Source organism: Citrus clementina, unplaced genomic scaffold (genome assembly GCF_000493195.1).
Source record: "Citrus clementina cultivar Clemenules unplaced genomic scaffold, Citrus_clementina_v1.0 scaffold_8, whole genome shotgun sequence".
In the NCBI taxonomy this organism is placed as follows: domain Eukaryota; kingdom Viridiplantae; phylum Streptophyta; class Magnoliopsida; order Sapindales; family Rutaceae; genus Citrus; species Citrus x clementina.
This window is the reverse complement of record NW_006262022.1, coordinates 7,533,015-7,557,194: the sequence shown is the minus strand read 5'-3', so window position 1 is coordinate 7,557,194 and position 24,180 is coordinate 7,533,015. Positions and strand designations below refer to the sequence as shown.

Here is a 24,180-nt window from a genome sequence, read left to right as displayed (position 1 = left end):
ATTATTTTCTAATATAAATTTAAATTAATCACAAAAAAATTGAATACCATACAGTGCAATACTAAGTATAATATAATTAAAAATTAATACAGTACAGTGTAGTGCCAAACATTATAGAATATTATTATAATACAGTACTAATACAATACATCATAATACAATACACATGCATTAAAATATTTAAATATCTAAAATATCCTTTATTTATTACATAATCTTATTTTATTCATTTTATAATATAAATTTAAATAACTTGTCTATTAACGTAATTTTATAATTTTTAATAAAATCTCTCATTGATAACCAAACAACTAAATTTTTTTAGTAAATACTCTATTTGCAAAAACTTTATTAACAAAAATTCTACGCTCTATTTGAAAAGTTATATCAAACTGAGTCAAATACACCAAAAATGCTTTTCGATAATTTAAAAATGATATTAAAATCTACTTATATAAACTCTATATGAAAAACTTTATTAATAAAATTTATATTTAAATAATCGAAAATTATAACACGGAGTCAAATCCACCCATTGGCTTTCTGTTAGTTTAAAGATGATATCACAATCTACTCCTTTTTGGGTCTAGCGTCCTCGTTGACAATGACCATCCACACACTGCCCGTACGGAGCGGCTCTTATGTACATCCAACAAATAATTGAAAAGTCTACGAAGACGCAAAGAAATATGATTACACGTTAAAGGTTCATATCTATATGACCTGTCCTCATTTTAAACAAAATAGACGCATTATTAGAATTAGAAAACCACTCGATAGCGAGGACCTTGACTTGTACTCATTTTCGACATTCAAATCAATATTTCTTTTTCTGAAAAACCAAAAGGCTAAGACCTTGACTTATGTAGACACTTTCTATTTGTTTTGCGCGTTTGGTTGTTGTACAGTATTATTTTATAATAAGCCCAAAATCCATGGTGAGGTACAATTCCAGTTACGTTAATCTCAAGAAATGATGCTAAACATGGTGTTGTCTTTCTGCATTGCCAGGGTGTTTGTAATAGGGGCTACCCTTTTGGTAGGTGCAAGCTATTTTGGGGCTACTACTGATGATATATGCGTTGCAGCATTCGAATTAGAAAGGGAAGCTTTAGTAAATAGCAGTTGGTGGAGCAATTTGATTGATAGCAATTCTTCAGATCATTGCAAGTTGGACGGTGTTACTTGCAACACAGCAAGAAGCATCATTGAGATAAATTTACCCGGAAAGAAACTGAAAGGGGAGCTTAGCCAGTTCAACTTCTCTTGCTTTCCAGGCCTTGAAAGTCTCAGTCTTCGGTTCAATTATCTCTTCGGAAGCATTCCATCTCAAGTTGGAGCTCTTTCAAAACTCAGATATCTTGACTTTTCTTTTAACAATCTTACAGGTAAGTCTTGGAACTTGTCTTAAATACTGTTCTTGTGCCCTTATTTATTAGGTTAACCTTTTGGGTTAAAGTGATTTATCTAAAGTGTGATATTATGGTCATGATCTCTAAGTTGACTCCCTTTATGTGCAAAGCCTTTCAATTATTTCTTTTCGAGCTCATCTTTTGGCCAATCTATGAATGTCTATCCTAAGTTTTAATCTATGTTTCACGTTAGGATGTCCATTTAAACTTATCTTAAATACTATTATTAGTCCTTACCTATCAACTTGAACTTTTGAGTTAAGACAGATTCTCTCACATAAATTTTTAGTTAAGCTCATAAGTTATTAATTGAGCTAGCTGCAAGCTATCCCCTCATCAAAAGGTAACCTATTATTGAAATGTATTAGTTGATGATATTACAGGTTCTATTCCTCCAGAGCTTGGGAGTTTAAGGAACCTGGAGGTGCTGAATCTGAAAGGTAACAACCTCAATGGAGCAATACCTTCAAGTCTCTGTCAATTAACAAAGTTGATAACCATGGCCCTGTCTCGTAACGGGCTTCATGGTCCAATCCCTTCAGCTATAGGTGATCTAAACAACTTATTGATCCTGAGTCTTGACTCCAACAAACTCAGCGGTATGCTCCATCAAGAACTTGGAAAACTGAAGAATTTGGTTGCATTGAATGTGGGAGGTAACAAATTAATGGGACCTATTCCTTCTACCCTGTTTCGTTTGACCAATCTGACCTATCTGTATCTTCATTCTAACCATCTCAATGGCTCGATTCCTCCAGAGATAGGAAATATGACTGGTCTATTAAAAGTAGACATGTCAATGAACAACATAGAGGGTACCATTCCACTTGAGCTCACCAGATTATCTCAACTTCTATATCTCAGCATTTCATCAAACATGCTTTCTGGCCAAATACCAATTACAATTGCTGGACTCATCAGCCTTAAGGGTCTAGACCTCTCTAATAACAAACTTAGCGGTCCCATCCCACCCGAGATTGGCAAATGCTCAGAGTTGAGGAACATAACATTGAGAAACAACAATTTAAGTGGAAGCATTCCACCCGAGATTGGATTAATGAAATTAGAATACTTGGATCTTTCTCACAATAAACTTAATGGTACCATCCCTCCATTTCTGTATCATAGGTTTCCTTTAGACTTGTCATATAATGACTTGGAAGGTGAAATCCCAGACTATTTTCGGGATTCCCCATTCAAAGTTTATGGCAACCAGGGTATCTGTTATTTTTCTGCTTGCTCTACACTCCATACGCCTACACCTTCAAAATCTAAAAGCTTGGTCCTTCGCGTACTGAATATTATTCTCCCAATCACTGCATGTGTCATCTTCTTAACTCTTGCATTCATAGTTTTTCTTCTAAATAAGAAGGAAATAGCTAAACTCATGACGGGACCAACCAAGAGTGGAGATGTGTTCTCAATATGGAATTATGATGGTAGAATTGCATTCGAAGACATAATCAAAGCGACAGAGGATTTTGATATCAAATACTGCATTGGAACTGGAGGTTATGGCAGCGTTTACAAAGCACAGTTACCCAATGGCAAAGTAGTAGCCTTGAAGAAGCTTCATCGTGCGGAAACAGAGGAAACGACCTTCTTCAATAGCTTCCAGAATGAAGCTCATGTACTATCCAAAATAGCACATCGAAATATTGTGAAGCTTTATGGTTTCTGTTTACATAAAAAATGCATGTTTTTGATTTACAAGTACATGAAGAGGGGAAGCTTGTTCTGCTTTCTACGCAATGATTATGAAGCTGTCGTGTTGGATTGGACAATGAGAGTGAACATCATCAAGTGTGTGGCTAATGCTTTGTCATACTTGCATCATGACTGCATGCCATCAATAGTTCATCGCGACATATCAAGCAACAACATTCTTCTAAACTCAAAACTAGAAGCATTTGTTGCTGACTTTGGTACGGCTAGACTTTTGGATTCTGATTCATCCAATAGAACTATAGTAGCAGGCACTTATGGATATATTGCTCCAGGTGATCAACTATCTTCCCTATTCTTCTCATGCTTTATTTATCACCTTTAATTTCGACATTTAAGACATATAGACAATGTCATTTCATCCCTTTTATTTTTTCATATAGACAATGTCATTTCATCCTTTTTTTTTTCTCTCTCTCGTAGAGCTCGCATACACTATGGTTGTGACAGAGAAATGTGATGCTTATAGTTTTGGGGTGGTGGCATTGGAAGTATTAATGGGAAGGCATCCAGGAGAACTCCTCTCGTCGTTGTCATCACCATCATCTGATCAGAAGATAATGCTAATTGATGTCCTAGATCCACGCCTTTCACCTCCTGTAGATCGAATGGTCATGCAAGATATTGTTCTTGTTACCACAGTAGCATTGGCTTGCTTGCATTCCAAGCCAAAGTTTCGACCTACAATGCAGCGTGTGTGTCAAGAATTTCTTACCTGCAAAATAGCATTGGTAAATCCTTTCGAAGAAATTTCAATCTGGCAACTCAGAAACCAAATAAATACAACTTCTTGATGAATGTGATCGTTATTTATGGAAATTCTTACTGATAAAGTTCCTGTACTCTAGCATTTTCTTGTGTTCAGCCACTTTCAGAGCATGTTCAAAATACAAAGCCATGAAGACAGCAAACATATTTAGATAGCAAGATTACTTTCAAGAGCATTTCGCATTTCATGACAGAAAATGAAAACTGAAATGAATTTGCTGTTATTGAAGGTTTTGGTTCCCAGTAAGCTGAGTTTGAATTAAAACAGAGTGTTTTAAATTCAAATCAAATAAGTTTCCTATCAACTGCTTCAACTCCTCATCTCTTTGGAGGTGCCGATATTATCAAATGGAATTGATCAGAAAGCCTCAGCATCAAAGCTAAAAACGAGCATGTGCTGATTGGAAAAATTTCTAATTAATGTTTTCTTTCTCAGCTTATTGGCCATCATGGAGTAAACTTCATAATTTATTTAGTCTTGAACTAGATTTTCAATCACAAAAAATATATATAGTCTAAACTCTTAACATTCAATTTAGTATAAAAACTGCAGTAATGTTTACAAATAATATCTCTTTTGGGCAGTTAACATTCCCCATCGTATCAGATCATCTGCCTAAATAGTGAAAAATGAATATACAAAGAATTCACTAAACTGCCCTGCCTCAATCTTTCGTGCAGCATCAGTTTGCGCTTAAGCTAGAAGTTAGGTTAATGAAGGTGTCTTCCCTGCAGGGAATTGTGAGGCCCCCCATTGGATGATTGAATCCAAATTCGTCCTCAGCCTTACTTAGCAATTCTTGAAAGGAAGGCTGACTCAATAATGATGCAGGAATTACAAATCGCTTCTTCTGGCTCTCTCCAACATAAACTGCAAGGTAGCCTTTTGGTACATCTTTGGACATTGAAGTTCCTCGAGTCGCAAACAATTTTGATTGGCGTAAAATGTTCTTAGCATGTGCAACAACGGGGAAGCGAATAGTCATGGCTATTTTTAATGTTATTGCTTTAAGAAGGTGATGAATACAGTTAGAAAAGAGTCCAAGTCAGATGCCACATAATCATGTGAAGCTGTCAAACAATAACCTTGGACACAAAGCAAGAATCTGTATTCAGGGAAGGAGATCAACAAAATTGTAAATATGAGAAGAATAATCTCATGAAAATATTGTATAATTAAATGGTGATTCTTGCCATGTAAAACACTTACCATGTAAAGTATCTAGCCATGCATATAAATAGCAGAGCTCTGTACAAAGATCGTGGACAGCAATAAAAAAGCTATTCCTTTAAGAATTTTATCTATATCAATAACGAAATGAGTGCTAGAAGAGATGATGACGATGACTTGGTTTGCTTATGAGATATCGTGTGTGTGTGTATAAGACGAAAGGATGTGATTGAGACTCTGAAATGAGTGGTGAAAAGGCATTTGTGTGGGGTTTGCTTAGAGACATAAGCACCTGAACTATCACATGGTGCTGTCTTGCAACTCATTATCAGCAAATAATGTAATCAGTTCTTTTATTTCCTTAATAAATTTAGCCATTGTAACTACTCTATCCCTTATCCTCGATCATTACCCTTCACTTGTGAGCATACGCAACGTTATTAAAGATGTCTTATGCGTGTCTCTACTCAAAGGGTCGGTAAAGTTTACAATTACATCAGCATTAAATGCCCAGCAGACCATTTGTAATCTTTAGCTGGTCGTCGAGTGGCTCATATCCAAATTTGTAGCTTGTAGGACCAACTATTCATTTGCTTAGACACAGTTTGATCTCTGGTCCCCTATAATACATGCTGATCAATTAACAGTTAGGTCCATGTGATTCTTGGCCACTATCACTTGAGAAATTAAAGGACATCACTCACTAACAGGACATTCAGCACAAGCTTTTCATAATGTATGCCACCAAAGTTACACTTTGAATGATGCAGAAATTTCTTGATTATGAGTTGAAAGATAGAATATGATCAGTCAGGTGCTAATGTCTACTGGCAAGCCCCACAAAATGCCCTTGATCACCACACATTTCTACATTCAATAGATTTCCAGGACCCCATTTTATCTATATATACAAACACATGCATCATATCCCAAAACCAAATCCAAGTCCTCACCAGTTTCTCTCTAAGAAATCTTCGGTTTCTTCTCCCGGAGTCATCTTTGATCTTCGTCATCACCTGCAAAGCTATGGCAATTCGTTTTCCAAGTGTTTTACATGCTAAGCAAATTCTGCGTCAATTACAGTTGTTAACGAATCAAGCAGCAACAGCTTCGGTGTCTAGAGATGTGCCAAAAGGATACCTCGTAGTCTATGTCGGGGAGAGGTCACAAAAGAAGAGATTCATAATTCCTGTTGTTTGGGGGGTATACTTCGACAAGGCCAGCCATGACGAGCAGGTATCGGGTAGTCGGATTCCGTGAACAGGTATATTCTGCAGAAGTCTGGTAGCAGGTGAATACAAACAGGACTACTCTGCTCGTTCACGAATGTACCCTCTACGGGGCCACAGTAGGAGCCGGCCTCCTACTAGGAGCATAAGGCCGTTCCTACTTGAGGTTGAGGTGGGGAGACCTGGTCAATGACGGTTGGCGAGACGTGCACTCCTGCCTGAGAATCAAGCACGAAGTCCATCCAGTCACGATTACGATAATGGAGCATCCACTTCCGAGAGTCGGGGAGATGATGGACGTGGATCGTGGGAAGGCCTGAATTCAAGGGAAGCCTATAAAAAGGTAACCAACGAAGGTAAAAGGGTTAGATTTTTAGAAATTAGAACTTAAGAAAAGAATTTTTCTACCGAGAGATCAGAAAAGATCAGAAAGGGAGTCTTACGAGGAGAGATCTTGGTCGTAGACGAGTTAGTTGAGGAGAGATCCTGGTCGTGGACGAGTAGAAAACCAAAATCTCGCATCAATATTTTGGCGCCGTCTGTGGGGAGCTGAGCAAAAAGCTTCTGTTATTAGAGAGAAGAAGAGGAAATGGAGTGAGGGAACAATGGATGTAGGAGGAGGCAGTGCACAAGGAGGTGACTTGAGGCTTAACGAGTCCGTGACGTTGAGAGAGATAGCCAACGAAGCACGAGAAAAAGCAATGTATGAGCGGATGTAACAGATGGAGACCCTGACAACCATCCTACACGAGTTGAGAAGCAAACGAAGGGGAGTTCAAAAGGAGGGGGTGAGAAGTGGCAGAGTGACACCAAGGCACGACAATATAATGAGAGGTCGGACCACCAAAAGATTTGGTGGTGAGGGGGGTAACTTTTCTCTACGGGGAGAAAGCCATAGAGAAGAAGATCAATCCCCGGGAAGACAGATCTTTGATAACGATGACGGGGTGGCGAATGCAGAGGAAAGAGAACTCCGGCAACACTTGCACGATGTTGGCCAGGAGCGAGATCAGGTTGCAGCACGTGACCCTGGTCGTACCGTACAACTGGAAGAAGAAGTGCGCAGATTAGCGCAGATAATAAATGATATGCAAGGACGGAGCAGAGCACCTGGTTGGAGGATAATGCTGGATGGAGAATCCCCACTCTCGGTAGAAATCATGAGGGCAGTCATTCCGAGGGATTTTTGCCTCCCAGACCTCAGATACTCGGGGCGAACCGATCCGTTGGTGCACATAGAACGCTTTAACGACATAACTGGGGTGCAAGGATTATCCCAAGCTCAAAGATACGGGGTTTCCCGCTGTCTCTAGAGGGACGAGCACGTCAGTGGTACCGGAAACTTCCTCGAGGGAGCGTTAAATCCTTCGAGCAGATGTGCCAGCAATTTACGGAGCAGTTTTGTGGGGCAATGACACCTGAAGTTGATATGATGGAGCTGACGAGCATGAAGCAGGGAGAGGAGGAAACCCTTCGGGAATTCATCAAAAGGTTCCATCGTGTTGTCCTCAATTTGGGAGCTTTCAACCATCCTCAAGCATTAAAGGGATTGAAAGAATGGGTGAAGATAGGACGGCTGTGGTACAATTTGAGGAATCTTGCTTTTAAAACATATTCAGCTGCTTACGAATAGGCCAAGAGGGACATAGAGATTGAGGATGAGAAGGCAGCACGGGTTAAGACAGATCAGCTGGAAGGGTTGAGGAGGAAAGAGAAGAGAGCTCTACTAGGAAATAGGTCGATTAAGAGGAAGGACCATTATGCCTCAGGCAGTGGTGCAGGGGGCCAGGTCACCTCTAATCCCGAGAAGATCCAAGCAATCGTGCAGATGAGATCTCCTCGTAACCTGAGGGAGATACAAAGCCTTACGGGGAGGTTGGCAGCGTTGAGTCGGTTCATATCCAAGGCAAAAGATAAGTGCCAGACATTTTTTCAAGTAATAAGGAGGAGAAAGAAAACAGAATGGACCTCTGAATGCGAAGAAGCCTTCCAGAATTTGAAGCAATATTTACAGCAAGCACCTTTGTTGTCCACAACGCGGGAGGGGGACGTGCTGTTCCTATATATGGCGGTATCGGATCATGCCACGAGTTCTGTTCTAGTGAGGGAGGAAGAAGGGGTTCAATATCCGATATATTACACAAGCAAGGCCCTGCTTGGTGCCGAGACCAAATATCCACCGTTAGAGAAATGGGCACTTGCTCTTGTGGTTGTTGCTCGGAAGCTGAGGCCATACTTTCAAGCATTTCCCATCTCAGTAATAACAAACCAACCGTTACGACAGACTCTCCACAAGCCGAATGCTTCTGATCGGCTAGTGAAATGGGCCATAGAGTTGAGCGAGTTCGATATAAGTTATAAACCCCGAGCAGCAATAAAGGCCCAGGCAATGGCCGATTTCATGGCAGAATTCGCAGAGCCTGAAATAGGTTTTGACCAGCTGGATGCTGCTACAGCCAACAACGAAGATCGGGTATGGCAGGTGTCGGTGGATGGATCCTCAAGGGAGCAGAGGTCTGGAGAAGGGATTGTTTTTTGAAGGCCCAGAAGGGCAGGAGATCTCATATGCTGTAAGGTTAACATTCACTACCACAAATAACCAGGCAGAATACGGAGCTCTAATAGTGGGCTTGGAATTGGCTAAGGCAGTGAAAGCGGATAAGGTAAAAACCGAACTGATTCCCAACTAGTTGCAAATCATGTCAGTGAAAGGTTTCAGCCGAGAGATGGGAAAATGGAACAGTACTTAAAGAAAGTCAAGCAAATGATTAGGAAGTTTGAGGTGGTTGATACAAATCCCAAGGGAGGAGAATAGTCGAGCAGATATTCTGGCCAGGATGGCAACGGTAGCAGATCTGAAAATGCCTAAGTCAGTCCCTTTGGAGGTGAAGTCCAGCCCTAGCATCGAGCATAATTTGGAGGTGCTGCGGATAGAACAGAAATGCTCGTGGATGAACCCGATAATCTCGTACATCAGGGATGGAGTATTACCACCAGATAAGTTACGAGCTCGGAAGATTAGAGCCCAGGCGTCGAGGTACACAATGATTGATGGGGTATTATATCGGTGGGGATATACCCTATCGTTCTTTCGGCGTTTGGATGAGGACGACGCAGATTACGTACTGAGAGAAGTACATGAAGGAATTTGCGAAAACCATTCTGGCGCGAGGTCCCTTGCCCACAAGGCTTTAAGGCAGGGATACTTCTGGCCGACGATGCACCAGGATGCGCAGGAGAAAACCAGGAGTTGCTCGAGTTGCCAGAGTTTTGCAAATTTCTTTACCCAACCACCAGAGAAGCTCACTTCCATGGCCTCGCCATGGCCATTTGCTCAATGAGGAATTGATTTGATTGAGCCATTGCCAAAGGGATGAGGGGCTGCAACACATGCAATAGTAGCGGTAAACTATTTCACAAAGTGGATAGAGGTGGAAGCCCTCAATAGGATCACAAAGAAAAAGACAACTGACTTCGTATGGAGAAAACTGGTCTATCGGTACGGGATCCCTTACGCCCTGATAGCAGACAATGGCAGGCAGTTTGACAACTATAATTTCAGGGACTTCTGCCAGAACCTCGGGATAGAGTTAAAGTATTGCTCGCCTGCTCACCCTCAGTCTAACGGACAAGTAGAAGCAGCCAACAAGATAATCAAGAGGCTTTTGAAAACCAGGCTTGGAGCAAAAAAAGGTGTATGGGTTGATGAGCTACCAGGTGTATTATGGGCGTACATGACAACCCACAAAACAACAACCGGCGAAACTCCATTCGCATTGGCCTTCGGACATGAAGCTATTGTACCGGTCGAGATAGGGACGAGACGACCACGCACCGTACAGATCACTTCGATGAGAAGGAAAACAACGACCAGATGTGCCTGAATCTGGATTTGTTGACCGAGAAGAGGAAGCAAGCATCGAAGCGATCAGTCATCTACCAGCAGAGGGTTGCTCAGTATTACAGCCAGAAGGTGTGTATACGACAGTTCAAGGTCGGCGATTGGGTACTAAGAAGGGTGAATCAAACACGAAAGACTCGACATAAGGAGTACTCGGACCAAACTGGGAGGGGCCATATAGGGTCAAACAGGTAGCTGGACCCGGAACCTATAAGCTTGTTCGTGCGGATGGCCATGAGGTGAAACGCCCCTGAAATGCAGCACACCTAAGAAAATATTTCTAGTAAGACTCGTTCCTGATTTAAAGTCATTTCTGTTCGCTTTTGTTGCTATTCGCTTTATGTTAAATCAATCTCATGTAAGCCGAATTCAATAATCAATGAAACCATGAGGAATTTCAGTCAGTTGTAATGTTATAAAAATTTCTAAGGCATGCAAAGGCTCACCAAGTCTCAAACCTTGTTTTATGGTGAAACCAGAAGCCAGGCATGCTTGGATCTGCTCGACCAAGCGAAGGCGAGCAAACCCTCAAGTACTATAAAAAATTCTAAGGTATGCAAAGGCTCACTAAGTCTTAAAGCCTGTTTTATGGCAAGACCAGAAGTCAAGCGTGCCAGGATCTACTCGACCAAGCGAAGGCGAGCAGACCCTCAAGTACTATAAAAATTTCTAAGGCATGCAAAGGCTCACCAAATCTCAAAGCCTGTTTTATGGCGAGACCAAAAGCCAAGCGTGCCAGGATCTGCTTGACCAAGCGAAGGCGAGTAGACCCTCAAGTGTTGTAAAAATTCCTAAGGCATACAAAGGCTAAGTCTCAAAGCATGTTTTATGGCGAGACCAAAAGCCAAGCGCGCCAGGATCTGCTCGACCAAGCGAAGGCGAGCATATTCTCAAACATAAGGCAACGGTAAGCCGAACGTTTCGGCACCTGCTCGACCATATTATAGGAGAACAAAAAATAAATTAATTTGCCAAGAGCTCGAGGCGAAAGAAAGCAAATAAGAACATTCTTATTAATCTGCCAGTAATTATGAAAAGCTGCTAGTCTTAACATACAAACAACTGTTGTGCAAATTTTAATGTACTCGCAAGCGCACGAATCTATTGTAGTATAGATCTATGGTGACGAGTGTCGATCCCACGAGGAGGTGGATTTTAATTGTGTTTAGAATTAATTTTGTAAATGGGTTGTTGGATTTATGGTGGAAATGATTTGGTATATGCTAAAACTTAAATTAAAATGGCGAGGATAAATTCTGAAATTGGTATTGAAATGGCGAGAATAAATTCTGAAATTGGTATTGAAATGGCGAGAATAAATTGATGAGAATTATATTGAAATGACGTACTTGGGTATCTGGATCCGTATCAACATGCATCATGGGCTAAATAATCCGTATTAATGCCAATTAAATCATGAGGGGGGAATCCACACCTCATGAACCACGCTCTAATCAATATGGTGCTAAGGGCTTATCGTGCCAAATAATAATAACCTTGTACTAGAGGGCCGGTGAAACCAAGGCGGTACTAGACAAGATTAGTATTATTTGTCGACGAGAAGTCAAAACATCCACAAAAACTAGAGGGGAAGAGAAAATAAATTTACCAAATAAAGCCCATGACACATGTTGAGACTTCACCTTCAACCCAAGCTTGAAAGAAAATTAGCCACTCATAGTTGAACTAGGGGCAAAATGGGAATTTATTAAAATACGAAGAAAATACAAGATGGAGAGGGAATTACAGAAAATGGATCCCAAAAATGGATTCAGAGATATCAAATTAGGGGGGGGGAGGCCCCCTTTTTATAGATACATGGAGTAAATCATGGCCATCGGATTAAAAACAGTTTGGACGCCCAGGATTGCGCCACGTCATCAGTCAACAGTCCACGGTTTGACCACGCGGATGAACAGTAACACGGTTTGACCCGACTTTGAACAGTAACGCGGTTTGACCCGGATGAACAGTAACGCGGTTTGGTTGAAAATAATCCTGTGTGATGCATGCACCGTACGCGAGATTTTTCGTCTACTGATATGCTGCCACGTCACCATCAACAGTACATAAGAATTTTAGTCCAACAGGATCGTGACACCTCATCAGTCAATGCCACATCATCGGTCAATGCCACGTCATCATCCGTCTATGTGAACAGTGTCGTGAACAGTAACGTATACAGTATCGTACACGTGAATAGTACCGTACATGTGAATAGTGCCATTTTTCCTTTTATGCTCCTCCTAAGGTTTTCGACCGTCCTGAGTTCAAAAGTGATGTCCGTTTTGCCGTCTGATCTCTCCTTTATTGTGAAATGACTATAATGCCCCTAAAATACATAAATTACTTAATTAAAATAAAACACACGTAATTAAATCATAAGAATGTTAAATACATAAAAGTAAGGGTTGTTAGTAAGACTTGAAATGTAAAATGACGGTTTTCTCCTTTATAAATATGCATTTTCTAACACTCAACAACAACCACAACACAAGATACATTCAAGAGGACGGCGGGTCAGTAAGCTGGGCCGCACCTACTGGCTGCTCCACCTCAGGAGCAGGGGGGGTTTCACCACTTGCCCCTGGAGGGGTACTTGCCTCGGCAACATCAGTAGGAATTGCACGAGGAGGAGAGGTTCCCTCCTTAGTGGCATTTGGCTCCAACTCTTCGACATCTTCTTTGGCTGCCTCCTCATCCATATATTGAGCAACACCAGCAGCAAGCTCGTCCATCTTCAGATCAGGATGCTGCTTCCCAAGGACGGCCATGATGCAGCAATAAGAATGCCGAAGCCCCTGGTCATATTGGTTGTCAGCTTCCTTCTCCAAGTTCTCGACCTGAACCCGGTGGGAATCCTTGAGAGATTCGAGCTGAGCCTCGTAAGTAGCCTTTTGCCTCTACAGATCCTCCCTGATCTTAGTCAGCTCTTCCTCGAGAGTGATTGCCTTTGCCTGCACGAGAGATTCTCGAGGTTGAGATCTCCAGCTTTCTTCTCGGCAGCGTCAGCTCTGGTTTTGGCCAATTGAACGTCCTCTCTCATCTTTCGGTCATAGCGGCTGACCTTCACCTTATAGTAAGTGGCCATGCAGCCGAGATGAAAAATACTATACTGCATAGCCCCTACCAGCTCACCCAAAGTGCTGCCGTCAAAGTCCTCCAAGTCCTTTTTGCTCACGAACCTAGAAAACTCACTGATATAAGGGACCAGATGCTCTGCTTGATTGTCAGGCAGACGAGATTTTGACCCAGCTGGTGGAGAAGGAGAAGTGGGGTCAGGGGCTGTTTCACTAGTTTCGCCGACTTTAGTAGGAGGAGGTGGTAGAGTCCTCAAGGAGGGGACTTGCTTCGCAATGTTCGCCTATTTCGCAATGGGAGCATCCTTATTCTGGTCCCGCTTAGCAGCCTGAGGTCGAGGACGCTTCTGATTCAGAGCCCCGATCACAGCATCTTCCATCGTAAGGTTAGTGGACACCAAACGAGATTCGAACAAGTTATAAGTAGACAGCAACTCTCGGCTTAAGCAGGAATTGGCTAACACAGCCTCGACTTGCTTGAGCGGCTCAGGTTTAAGCTGGTAGTGCACACCCTAAGAACCTGCAGTACGAGCAGATATTGGGTTAGAGATAAATCAACAGAATGAGAACAACTAGGGATACAAGACATCTAAAGTGAGCAGGCAACCTGGGACCACGAAACGGAGTGGGACGCGATAGTTCTTCCAGTCAATCTATGTAACTTGACCCTAGAGACCCCCAGCAAAAAAGAATTTTTTCTTCCAATTCCCACCACCACCAGTTAGAAGATCAGTTATGGGTTTCCTGGTCTTGGTACTTGACATGAAGTAATACTAGCCGGCGTCTTTAGGGCTGCTCTTTAGCTGGTACAGGTGCTTTACCTCATCAACTGTAGGCTCGCAATGGCAGCATCTGTCCCACAGTATGAAAACACCAAAAAGTACCCTCCACCCGTTGGGGTTCAGTTGACCAGGAGCTAAGTTCAACCCACTAAGTATTTGGGCAAAATAGGGTTGTATGGGGCACTTCATCCCGAACTTAAAACTTCCCAGAAACAGAGTAACGTATCCCCTAGGAGGCCGGCTGAGAGTATCTTTTTTTCTTGGGATCCTAAGGGGTATATCATCAGGAATGTCATACCTAGCCTGGAGGTCATCAAGGTCGTCTACTGTGGTCATGCACGTAATGAAGTCAATAGCGTAATGCTCCGATAGAGCCCTACTTTCTATTTTGCTCTTCCTATCTGGTCGCGATGTTCCTGGTGAGGACATTTCACCAGAATCTTCTCCCTGGTCCTCACTCAAGGTGGCTTCCAAACCAGAAGATCCCTCGTCGCCGCTATTGCTGGTTGAGGAGGTTACTTGGGGAGACATCCTCTTAGCACTAGTCCCAACACTAGATCTAATGGGTTCTAAGGGGATCCCGGGATCAAAGACAAAATCGGCGAGCAGACTAGGCAAGAAGTCTAACTCATCGTCATCAATCTCAATTACCTTCTCTTTGCCTTTTGACATTTCCTAAACTATGACCAGAGCAATATCACCAAATACAACCCAAGCAAAACAGAGAGAAAAGAAATTTTCTATAACTATCCAAGACCGAGGAAATAGAAATAATACCTGCAATTGTGGCCCAGTCGAATAGAGACAAGGACGGTAGCTTTTGCGCCGAGGGAGGGGAATGACTCAGTTGCCGGAGAGGTAGAAGAGGGATAAAAGACGAGTTTTCCTTTTGGGGTTTTGGGTTCCCTAATGAGGAACAAACTCTTGGGCTCTCAGCATTTAACGGCACGAATTCCAAAGGTCTCATAGCCATCGGTTTGAAATTCAAATGGAGGGATAGATTTCTACCACATCACCTCATCCGCAATTAAATGCGACACAACTCCCCAAAGCCTCTTCTTATCCTGTACGAACCAGAATTGTTGAATTTCTACTGCTGGTCCACTACGTTACCCAACACCAGAAATTGGGGGACCGGTGTTTGGGGGATATACTTCGACAAGGCCAGCCATGACGAGCAAGTATCAGGTAGCCGGATTCCGCGAATAGGTATATTTTACAGAAGCCTGGTAGCAGGTGAATACGAACAAGACTACTCTGCTCGTTCACGAATGTACCCTCCACGGGGCCACAGCAGGAGCCGGCCTCCTACTAGGAGCATAAGGTCATTCCTGCTCGAGGTTGAGGTGGGGAGACCCGGTCAATGACGGTTGGTGAGACGTGCACTCCTGCCTGAGAATCAGGCACGAAGTCCATCCAGCCACGACTACGATAATGGAGCATCCACTTCCAAGAGTCGGGAAGGTGATGGACGTGGATCGTGGGAAGGCCCGAATTCAAGAGAAGCCTATAAAAAGGTAACCAACGAAGGTAAAAGGGTTAGATTTTTGGAAATTAGAACTTAAGAAAAGAGTTTTTCTACCGAGAGATACAAAAAGAGCCATAAGATTAGTGGTCGTTTTTCCCAAAAAGGCAAAGTTTATATTTCTGACTTGAGCGTCGGAGGGTTTACGCCGGGAAAACACCCAGCGTGCTCTGACCTGTCTTTGTGTACGCAGGAGTTTGCGGAGAGGGACTCTTACGAGGAGAGATCCTGGTCGTAGATGAGTTAGTTGAGGAGAGATCCTGGTCGTGGACGAGTAGAAAACCAGAAACTCGCATCAACACCTGTGTCATTCTTGAGTCAGCCTCCATTTCAAGAATTGTTATCAAAAGCTGAAGAAGAATTTGGTTACAATAATCCAATGGGTGGTCTCACTATTCCCTACAGAGAAGACATCTTCATTAATCTCACTTCTGGGTTGAATGGATCATGATGTTGCTATAAAAAGCAATGATTGGTGACATGACAATTTTTTTTATTTCTTGTACAATTCATTTTTCTTGGTTTACGCAGTAGATTGGATCCAATGGGGAACGTTACCTATATGAGAGATTAGTTGTCCAATTCGTTCATTAATTAGTTTTTGACACATTTTGTTCTCAATGAAAGTATACTTCCTTATGCTTCCAAGATAAATTTTCCTTTTAATGTTTTAACGCCATTCCTTCGACCTCATTTGTTCGTGTTGGGAAAGGGACTACCACAAGCAGTTGGAAATTAAGTGGAAACAAAACTTTTTCCCTCTTTGTGTGATTAAAATAGGATGTGTAACATAAATAAATATGTAGAAAAATAAACCAATAAATCCAAAGCAAAAACCAACCACAAGAGACACCGATTTTTACGTGGAAAACCCAAATCGAAAAAAATCACGGGACCGTAGTCTGATATAAACTTCCACTATATTAATGAGATTACAGTATAAATTCTTTTTCAGATAACACTAGAGACTAACAACATCAAGATTCGCAATAATCTTGGCTTACAATAATAGATCTAAGATCTATTTCTACAATAAGTGGGTATCTCAAGCTACAGAGAGAATAAAATACAGATCAACACCAGTAGAAATGTAGAGGGCGATTTCAAGAACTTACTCTCCAAATTTAGGATGAATCAGAGCTAAAATCATCTTCCGATCGTTGAATCAAAGACTAAAATCCCAAAGAAATCTCTCTCTCGCAGCGTCTTCTCCCTCTCGCGAAATGGCTACAGCTCTCGCCATTCTTCACTTATTTCCTTTATATATTTTCTGGTTAATTTCATCCAAGTCCAAAATTTTGTAATAATTACACATCAAGCAAATTAGTTTAGACTTTGGGCATTTTGGTCCACCGAAGTGAGATGGACCCTACAAATCTCCCCCTCCATGTCATCTGAGGGCACCACCAAGCCCGCTCTCTGCTTACAACTCTCCTTGGGCAGTGCTTCTGTCATCATATCTGACGCATTTTTCGTTGTCTGAATTTTCTCAAGTTGCAACTGTTTCTGCTCAAACACGTCTCGTATCCAACAATACCTCACATCAATTTGCTTCGACTTCGAATGTTAGTCCGTCATTAGGCTAATTATTAGTTTGCAGTGTTCAGAATAACCTTGAATTCGGATCAAATTGCTTTGTATCTTCTTTTGTCTTTTCTGTTTCCGAAATCGTTTAACTAATTTTTGTGTACATCTAAAGATGTGAATTTTCAATGCTTATGAATTTTCAAATTGTTATTGTGCGATTTTGAACACTGTTTGTGCAGTGATGGATCTGCTCTTTAACCTTAACAAGAACATCCATTGCCCAAGATCATGGGACAGATCAATCAAGTTGTACAAACCAAACGAAGATTAGAGATGGTTCGATAGTGATACAAGAACAATCAGCAAGATCTAAGTTGTGAGAATCAACAAAGATAATTAATCAAACCACAACAGATTCAACGTGGTTCGGCTATGATTGCATAACCTACATCTACGGGAGAAGTTATCAGTGTGAGCTTCATTGATGAATCAAAGGAGAAATTGCATCGAGCATGCCAGAACTTTTTCCCAGTAAAGTCTGTCTCTCTACAATGCTCTCAAAATTGTTAACAAACTGGCTCACTCATCAGCTTATATAACATTGCAGAAGCTGTAAAAAACTAAAGTGGCTGACAAACTTAACTAACTCTCTTTAAGCTCCTCCACATGCACCTCACTCACGGGAGAGATGTAACCAAAACGCAGCAAGCTGTGCCATTTTGAATATTTCTGTTTTCCGCAATGAAACCATGCAAGCAGCACGTGACAACTAAAACACAGCCAAGCTAAAAACGCTGTCGTTTCTGTCCCAGATTTTGATTCCCCTCTATGCGCTACAGTTTGATCGGTGTTTTGAAACTCAAAATAAACTTTTACTTCTACAACACCGCATCGCCATATATAAATAAAGGTCCAAAGGATTGAGAAAGGGTTTTTGACTAATTTGGAAAAATTCAAGAGAAATCTCCAGATCTAAAAGTTCTCTAAAACGGACATTGACTTGAGCGTCAGAGTATTTTTAGAATGCTCGGATCCAATTCGTGGAGTTCTTCAAAGATAATAGATCACTTCCCGAGTTCTTGAGGCACAGATGTTTATTCTTTGAAGGTTTTAAGAACCTTCAATACTGAATTCAGAGAGTGGTCAGCGTTTTTCTTCTTTTTCAAAATAAAGCACTCGACTAAGCGAGGTAATGCATTCAACAAATAAAAAAAGGTACAAATTAAAGATCATAAAAACATTAACGCACAAGATAAAGAGCCAAACAAAAAGCAATTACATAATCAAGAGAATCTGTATTGAGGAAAACCACAACGATCTTGTAGGCTGTTATCTTTGTGCAAGTGTTTACAATATTGTGAATTTAAATATTATTCGAATAACTGTTATTCGAGGTAAGTGAATTCTTGTATACTATATTTATTTATATGAAATGATATTTTACAGTTTACCCTACTTGAAATTTGTTATTATGTTATCACATATGGAATTAAAAACTACATAATTAAAAAAATGTTGTTTAATAGTTTTATTAACTCAAGCACATTAGTGAGGTTCCAACATAATGTGTGAGCTAAATCTTGTCCTCGTAAAAGATGTTTTATTTGAAGACCAAGGTTTCCTACATTAATACCATTTCCTAAAAGACTGTAAATTACACATAAATTTTATTTTTGAAGTAAAAATTTTTCAAGGGAAAATAAAATATTAATGGCTTTTCAGCGATGATTTACAATTGCAAGCGGTAAAGAAGCTCCTCCAATAACATTTGAGGACTAAAAGCAGTAAGAGAAAAAAAAAAAAAAATTGGCCCCAAAAAAAAAAGAAGCAATTTAAGCGGTCAATTCAGTTGCATGCGTGAAATGCAGACAATAGCGGTGTTGTCAAGATACATGTGGCACAAAACTAGTTATATGCTTGTTAAAAATAGCGGCAACACAGCTATATGCTACGTATAAAAGAGGAACAAAGACATGGGAATTAATAAGGGATATTGAATTTCAACTTAATTCGTAATTAATTTGATCGATTGACATATTGAGAATCATGGGGAAGATCGTGTTGTTTTCGATGTTGATCATTGCAATGCTGTCGGTGATGGTGGCCGCCGGATCAGGGGAAAAAAAATCGAAAGGCAATAACGTGGGATTTGGATCAACATTTACAAATGCTGTAAAAGGTAATAACGATTGGATTAGGATCCTCTTCTCATTGGAGCTTTCCTGAGCTTTTCAGATCTTTATTAATTAGTTATCCTTATAGTATTTCTTGCGAATTAACTCTATTCAATTCAATTATACATCAAGAGTACTGCTGCTTTTAGAGTTTTCTTGAAAAAAAAAAAAATTGCTATTGCATCATTTCAGGAACATCAGGCCAGTATTTCAAGGATGGTGCCAGAAAGACAATGGAGGAGAATGAAGAAGACCAAGCAGCTAGTGATTGTGATGAAGGAAAAGTCATTCATAACCCTCATGACGCTATTGGTGTGACTGATGAAGGTATAAGTATTGTATATGGGGCAAAAGCTATATTTATTCAGCCTGCAAATTGAAGAAAAAAACGATACGGAAATAATGTGTGTGAAATGGAGAACCCAAATCCAATGATTATTATTATTTTTTTTAGTGTATTAAAGTTCATGTGCCCTTACGAGAGACTGAATTTTAGAGTGTTCTGAAAAGCTTAAGTTTGTACATATTTTCAGGATTACAACTTGGTAACGAGAGGGGCATTGAGTTTACTGACCAAAAGACAACAGAGGAGAATGGAGGAGAGCAAGCTTACGGTCAAGGCCAAGGTCAAAATCTTGCGGACAATATTGTAGATGGGGCTAAGAACATTTTTAAACAGCCTGTTAACTGAAGAAGATGATTGGGGAGTTAAAGTGGGCCAAGTGCACACAGTGTATTTTTGGCATTTATTATTTTGAAAGCGTGCTCTCCCTTTAGCTGTGCATGAGTGGCTGCTGCGGGAGGCATAGTACTAAGTTTTAGAATAATTAATAATAAAATTCAAAAAATATCATATGCATTAAATATAAATAATTACTGACATATCATAGAAATAAATATTAAGTATATATCTAAACTGTCGGAGTAATTGACTATGTATAGAATTATTGTTTTGTTAAATATTTATGGATTGTGCATCCCAAAAAAAAAAAATGGATTTGGTATTTAATATACAAATTATCCTCCCCGTCCTTGTTCTGAACGAGGCACTCAAATCCTATACAAACCAAGTCACTCATTTTTTGGTAAAATAAAACCCAACATTGTCCCAACGGGATATATGACTTGTCGTTACAACAAATAATAATCTTTCAAAGTTAAGAGTGGATTACTCAGACACAATGAAGACTGTAAATGTTGCCATAATAACACATAAAGGCTCTTGGATTATAAGCGTTTTTAGTTTCTCTAACCTATTTGTTAATGAAAAAAAAAAACATGAGGTTATTTGATATATGTACTTCGGTTTCTCTAACTTAAAGAATGTATAGAGTAAATCTTGCAGAGATCATCATTGAACACGAAGATAAATTCCTTTTGAAAGCTAATAGAAACTAGTATAATTTTCTAGTTGTAATTACCTAAATGATTTCATATTGCTTCTTGATAGTCTTTCATTAAAATTTGTGTATGATGGGGCATTTTTCGGTTATTAAATTATAAAATAGTTTTCATTTTTATATCTTTTGTGCCGTCATATTTTGTATTTATAGGGATAGATTTTTTCCATCGCCACATAGACCACTGTTTTTGTAATTAAATAAACGGAAACTTATTTTGATTCAATTAAAAAAATCAGTAGGCTTAAGGAAAATCAATTAATTTATTAATTGTTGAAAAACTGAGAGGACTACAATGTAAAAATAAAACTATTTAGAGACAATAAAAGAATTTTGCTAAACTAAATGACTCTATTAATATTTTATAAGAGAATAAACTTGTAAATGAAGTTGAGCTTGGACAAGGATTAGATCATAGAATTGGTGTTGACTTTTAGCACTCCTTCTCAACACCAACTTTCATCCTTTGATCCATATTGAGCTGCTAGCCGAACTCTTTAAATTTCGCGATAGTAAGACTTTTTGTAAACAAATCCACAACTTAATTGTTCATCTTGATATGCCGCATTTCAACTTTATCTTGCAAGACCTTTTCCTTGATGAATAGTGCGCCTCCACATGCTTAGTTTTTGCATAGAGAACTGAATTTTCTACTAAGTTGATTGCCAAATGATTATCGCAATATAATGGTTCTACTTAATCTATTGGTTTGTATAAATCCTTTATCAACTACATTAATCAAGTACTTTCTTGAGCTGCCATTACTGCTGCTCTATACTTCACTTTTGTGATTGATAGTGATACAATTGGTTGTCTTTTATTATACTAGGAAACTACTCCAGACCCAATTATTAAAACATACCTAATAGTTGATTTTCTTGTATCATGATCTTTAGCACAGTCAACGTTACAATAGCCAGTCAATTTGCAACTTTCGCCTTTCTTATATAATAGACTGTAGTCGATTGTACTTTTCTCGTATCTCAATATTCGTCGAATTACTTCCAAGTGAAGCTTCTTCAGATTTTGCATGTACCGACTTATTACAACCATTGTATACTAAATATCTAGTCGAGTCAACGTTTGGTAGATTAAACTACTCACCAATTGTATCTTAGAAGCGAACTTGTAAGTTCTCTCTTGTTCGCCAAATCTCTTCTTCATTGCCACCAGTAAAAATCAAATCACCCATGTATACCAGTACAATTGCTAACTTTCCTTCACTAGCTTTGATAAATAATTTAGAATCTGCATGTGCCATTGAATAACTACTCTGAGTTAGGAATTCAACAATCTTGCCACACCATGCCCATGGTGCTTACTTTAAATTGTAAAATGTCTTTCTCAACTTACATACATATTTCAAATGAGCTTTATTCTTAAATCCTCTTGGTTGATTCATGTAGATCTCTCGATTTAATTCTCTATGTAGAAAAGGCATTTTTTATATCCATCTGCCATAATTTTTATTCCTTGTTGACTAAAAGTGCAAGTAAGACTCTTACTATTGTGACCTTTGCCACTAGATTAAATGTTTTTTTCATTGTCTAGCCTGTATTATCGAGAAAATTCTTTAGCTACTAACCGAGCTTTGTACCTTTCAACTGAACCACCTGGGCACTTCTTAATCTTGTAGATCAATTTGCAAGATATTTGTTTTACATCTTTTGGTTTTGGAACCAGATACCAAGTCTAATTCTGCTTCAGTATGGCGATTTCTTCCTCTATCGCTTTCATCCAATGAAAATTCTCTACTACTTTTTTCAAATGTCTCAGGTTCTTTTAATTTTTTTCTTCATCTACAGTCACTGCATTAACATGCTAGAGATTTGGCTTTTTACTCTTTTAGATCTTTTTAGTCGAGATTCAGGAGTTTTGGTCCTGGTTCACTTAGTTCTTCACCTTGAATAGGGCTCTGATGTATCTTCCAAGAACTTTACGCCTCATCATGTTCCATATCATCATTCCTTAGATTATTAGAATCTTCAGACTCTTCTTGACTCGATGAATTTCGACAATTTTTTTCTTTATTGGATCTTTAATTTCTTTTTAATTTGGTAGCTTTTCTTTTTCTGAAGACAAATATAAAGATGCTTCATCAAACACCACTTAACACTCTCTACTGATTGGATCAAAACACCTCAATCTTTTCTTCCGACTGTTATACCTGATAAAGATACAACGAATCACTTTCTTATCAAATTTACTTCCCAAGTGGCTTGGAATGAAGACATAACACACATATTGGAATACATGAAAATGGCTGACTATAGGTTTCACATTCTGCGGCTTTTTATAGGTGATATGAACCATAGTTTTGGTTAAGAAAGTCTGTTAATCGTATGAGCTGTTGTCTTCATAGCTTAGGCCTAAAACCTCCCTGATATATTCTTTACATGTACCATACTTTGACAAATCTCTACTAGAGCCTTTATTTTGTTATGGTATGACATTCTATTGTATTGTATGGGCACAAGTGAACTGATAGCATATCTTATAGTCTCGAAGATGCTAGAAGAACTCATGTGATGTATACTTTTCTCCATTGTCTGTTCATATGCAGCAAAACTTTTTCCTTACTTCTCCTTCAACTATATATCTAAATCCTTAAACTTTAAAAAAGTATTAGATTTTTCTTTTATTAAGAAGACCCAGACATACTTGGAGAAATCACGGAGGATTGTGACCGTGTATTGCATGCCACAGATAAAAGGTTGCTTAACAAGACTAAATACATCAAAGTGTACTAGCTTTAATGGTTCATTTCCTCTAAACTTCGACTCCTCATATTAACACCCTGCACCCATTGTGTCTATTCTTGCATCAAGTTGAGGCAGACTTCTGAGCATTAACATGTTCACCATCACTATAAATTATGATAACTAACATATCCTAATCGAGCATGCCATAAATTTACTGCCTTATTCCTTCGAGCCTTGTCTATATAAGCAGACTCAGCTGGCAATACATAGATTGACTTTAACCATTATCCTTCCGTAATAAGTGTCTTACGAATCTTTAAGTGTTGATACACCTTAACATCTTAGGACTGAATAAGACAGTTGCCTAATAATGTTAGTTGTGATATTAAAAATAGGTTTTTCTTCATACCGAGGACATAATACACATCTTGAAGCGGTACTTTATGTGGAACAAATTGAAGTGTAAGGACTTTACTGTCAATGTGAGTTATTGGTAGTCGCGAGTTATTTTTTCGCCATGTGGCCCCTTTTTCTGAGTTGTAGCAATTCCATTCGAACTTTCTTTTTGGCTTGTATTGGCCACCGTTGCTGTGATACTTTTGTGCTCCCTGGTCTGTGAGCTACTTTCTTGTTGGTGTTCTCATGACTTATCAACATCTCCTTTCGATCCTTCATTACTATGTCGTTTGAATCGATGTCTCTTTTTATCGGTGAAGAGAGATTCCTCGTCATTCTTTATTGAGACCTTACTTATTTGCTTGTCAATTACTTTTTAATCAGTAAG

The 24,180-nt window shown here is 39.6% G+C and overlaps 4 protein-coding genes across 4 annotated transcripts; 3 read left to right on the top strand and 1 right to left on the bottom strand.

The window, feature by feature from the left end:
• The first annotated feature begins 960 nt into the window (after nt 1–960).
• LOC18035374 (MDIS1-interacting receptor like kinase 2) lies at nt 961–4,038 on the top strand. Its single transcript, XM_024179162.1, has 3 exons — nt 961–1,388; nt 1,796–3,412; nt 3,561–4,038. The coding sequence occupies exons 1-3, from the start codon at nt 974–976 to the stop codon at nt 3,929–3,931; spliced, it is 2,403 nt and encodes an 800-aa protein (XP_024034930.1). The 5' UTR covers nt 961–973; the 3' UTR covers nt 3,932–4,038.
• A 422-nt stretch (nt 4,039–4,460) lies between these two features.
• LOC18033610 (auxin-responsive protein SAUR22) lies at nt 4,461–5,241 on the bottom strand. The gene is made up of 2 exons (XM_006423483.2): nt 5,116–5,241; nt 4,461–5,011 (listed from the first exon to the last, which is right to left on the bottom strand). The coding sequence occupies exon 2, from the start codon at nt 4,889–4,891 to the stop codon at nt 4,589–4,591; it is 303 nt and encodes a 100-aa protein (XP_006423546.1). The 5' UTR covers nt 4,892–5,011; nt 5,116–5,241; the 3' UTR covers nt 4,461–4,588.
• An 861-nt stretch (nt 5,242–6,102) lies between these two features.
• LOC112096169 (auxin-induced protein 15A-like) lies at nt 6,103–16,044 on the top strand. The gene is made up of 2 exons (XM_024179164.1): nt 6,103–6,267; nt 15,880–16,044. The coding sequence occupies exons 1-2, from the start codon at nt 6,103–6,105 to the stop codon at nt 16,042–16,044; spliced, it is 330 nt and encodes a 109-aa protein (XP_024034932.1).
• Nucleotides 16,045–19,120: 3,076 nt separating this feature from the next.
• LOC112096242 lies at nt 19,121–20,094 on the top strand. Its single transcript, XM_024179545.1, has 3 exons — nt 19,121–19,299; nt 19,487–19,621; nt 19,828–20,094. The coding sequence occupies exons 1-3, from the start codon at nt 19,167–19,169 to the stop codon at nt 19,983–19,985; spliced, it is 426 nt and encodes a 141-aa protein (XP_024035313.1). The 5' UTR covers nt 19,121–19,166; the 3' UTR covers nt 19,986–20,094.
• The last annotated feature ends 4,086 nt before the right edge of the window (nt 20,095–24,180 follow it).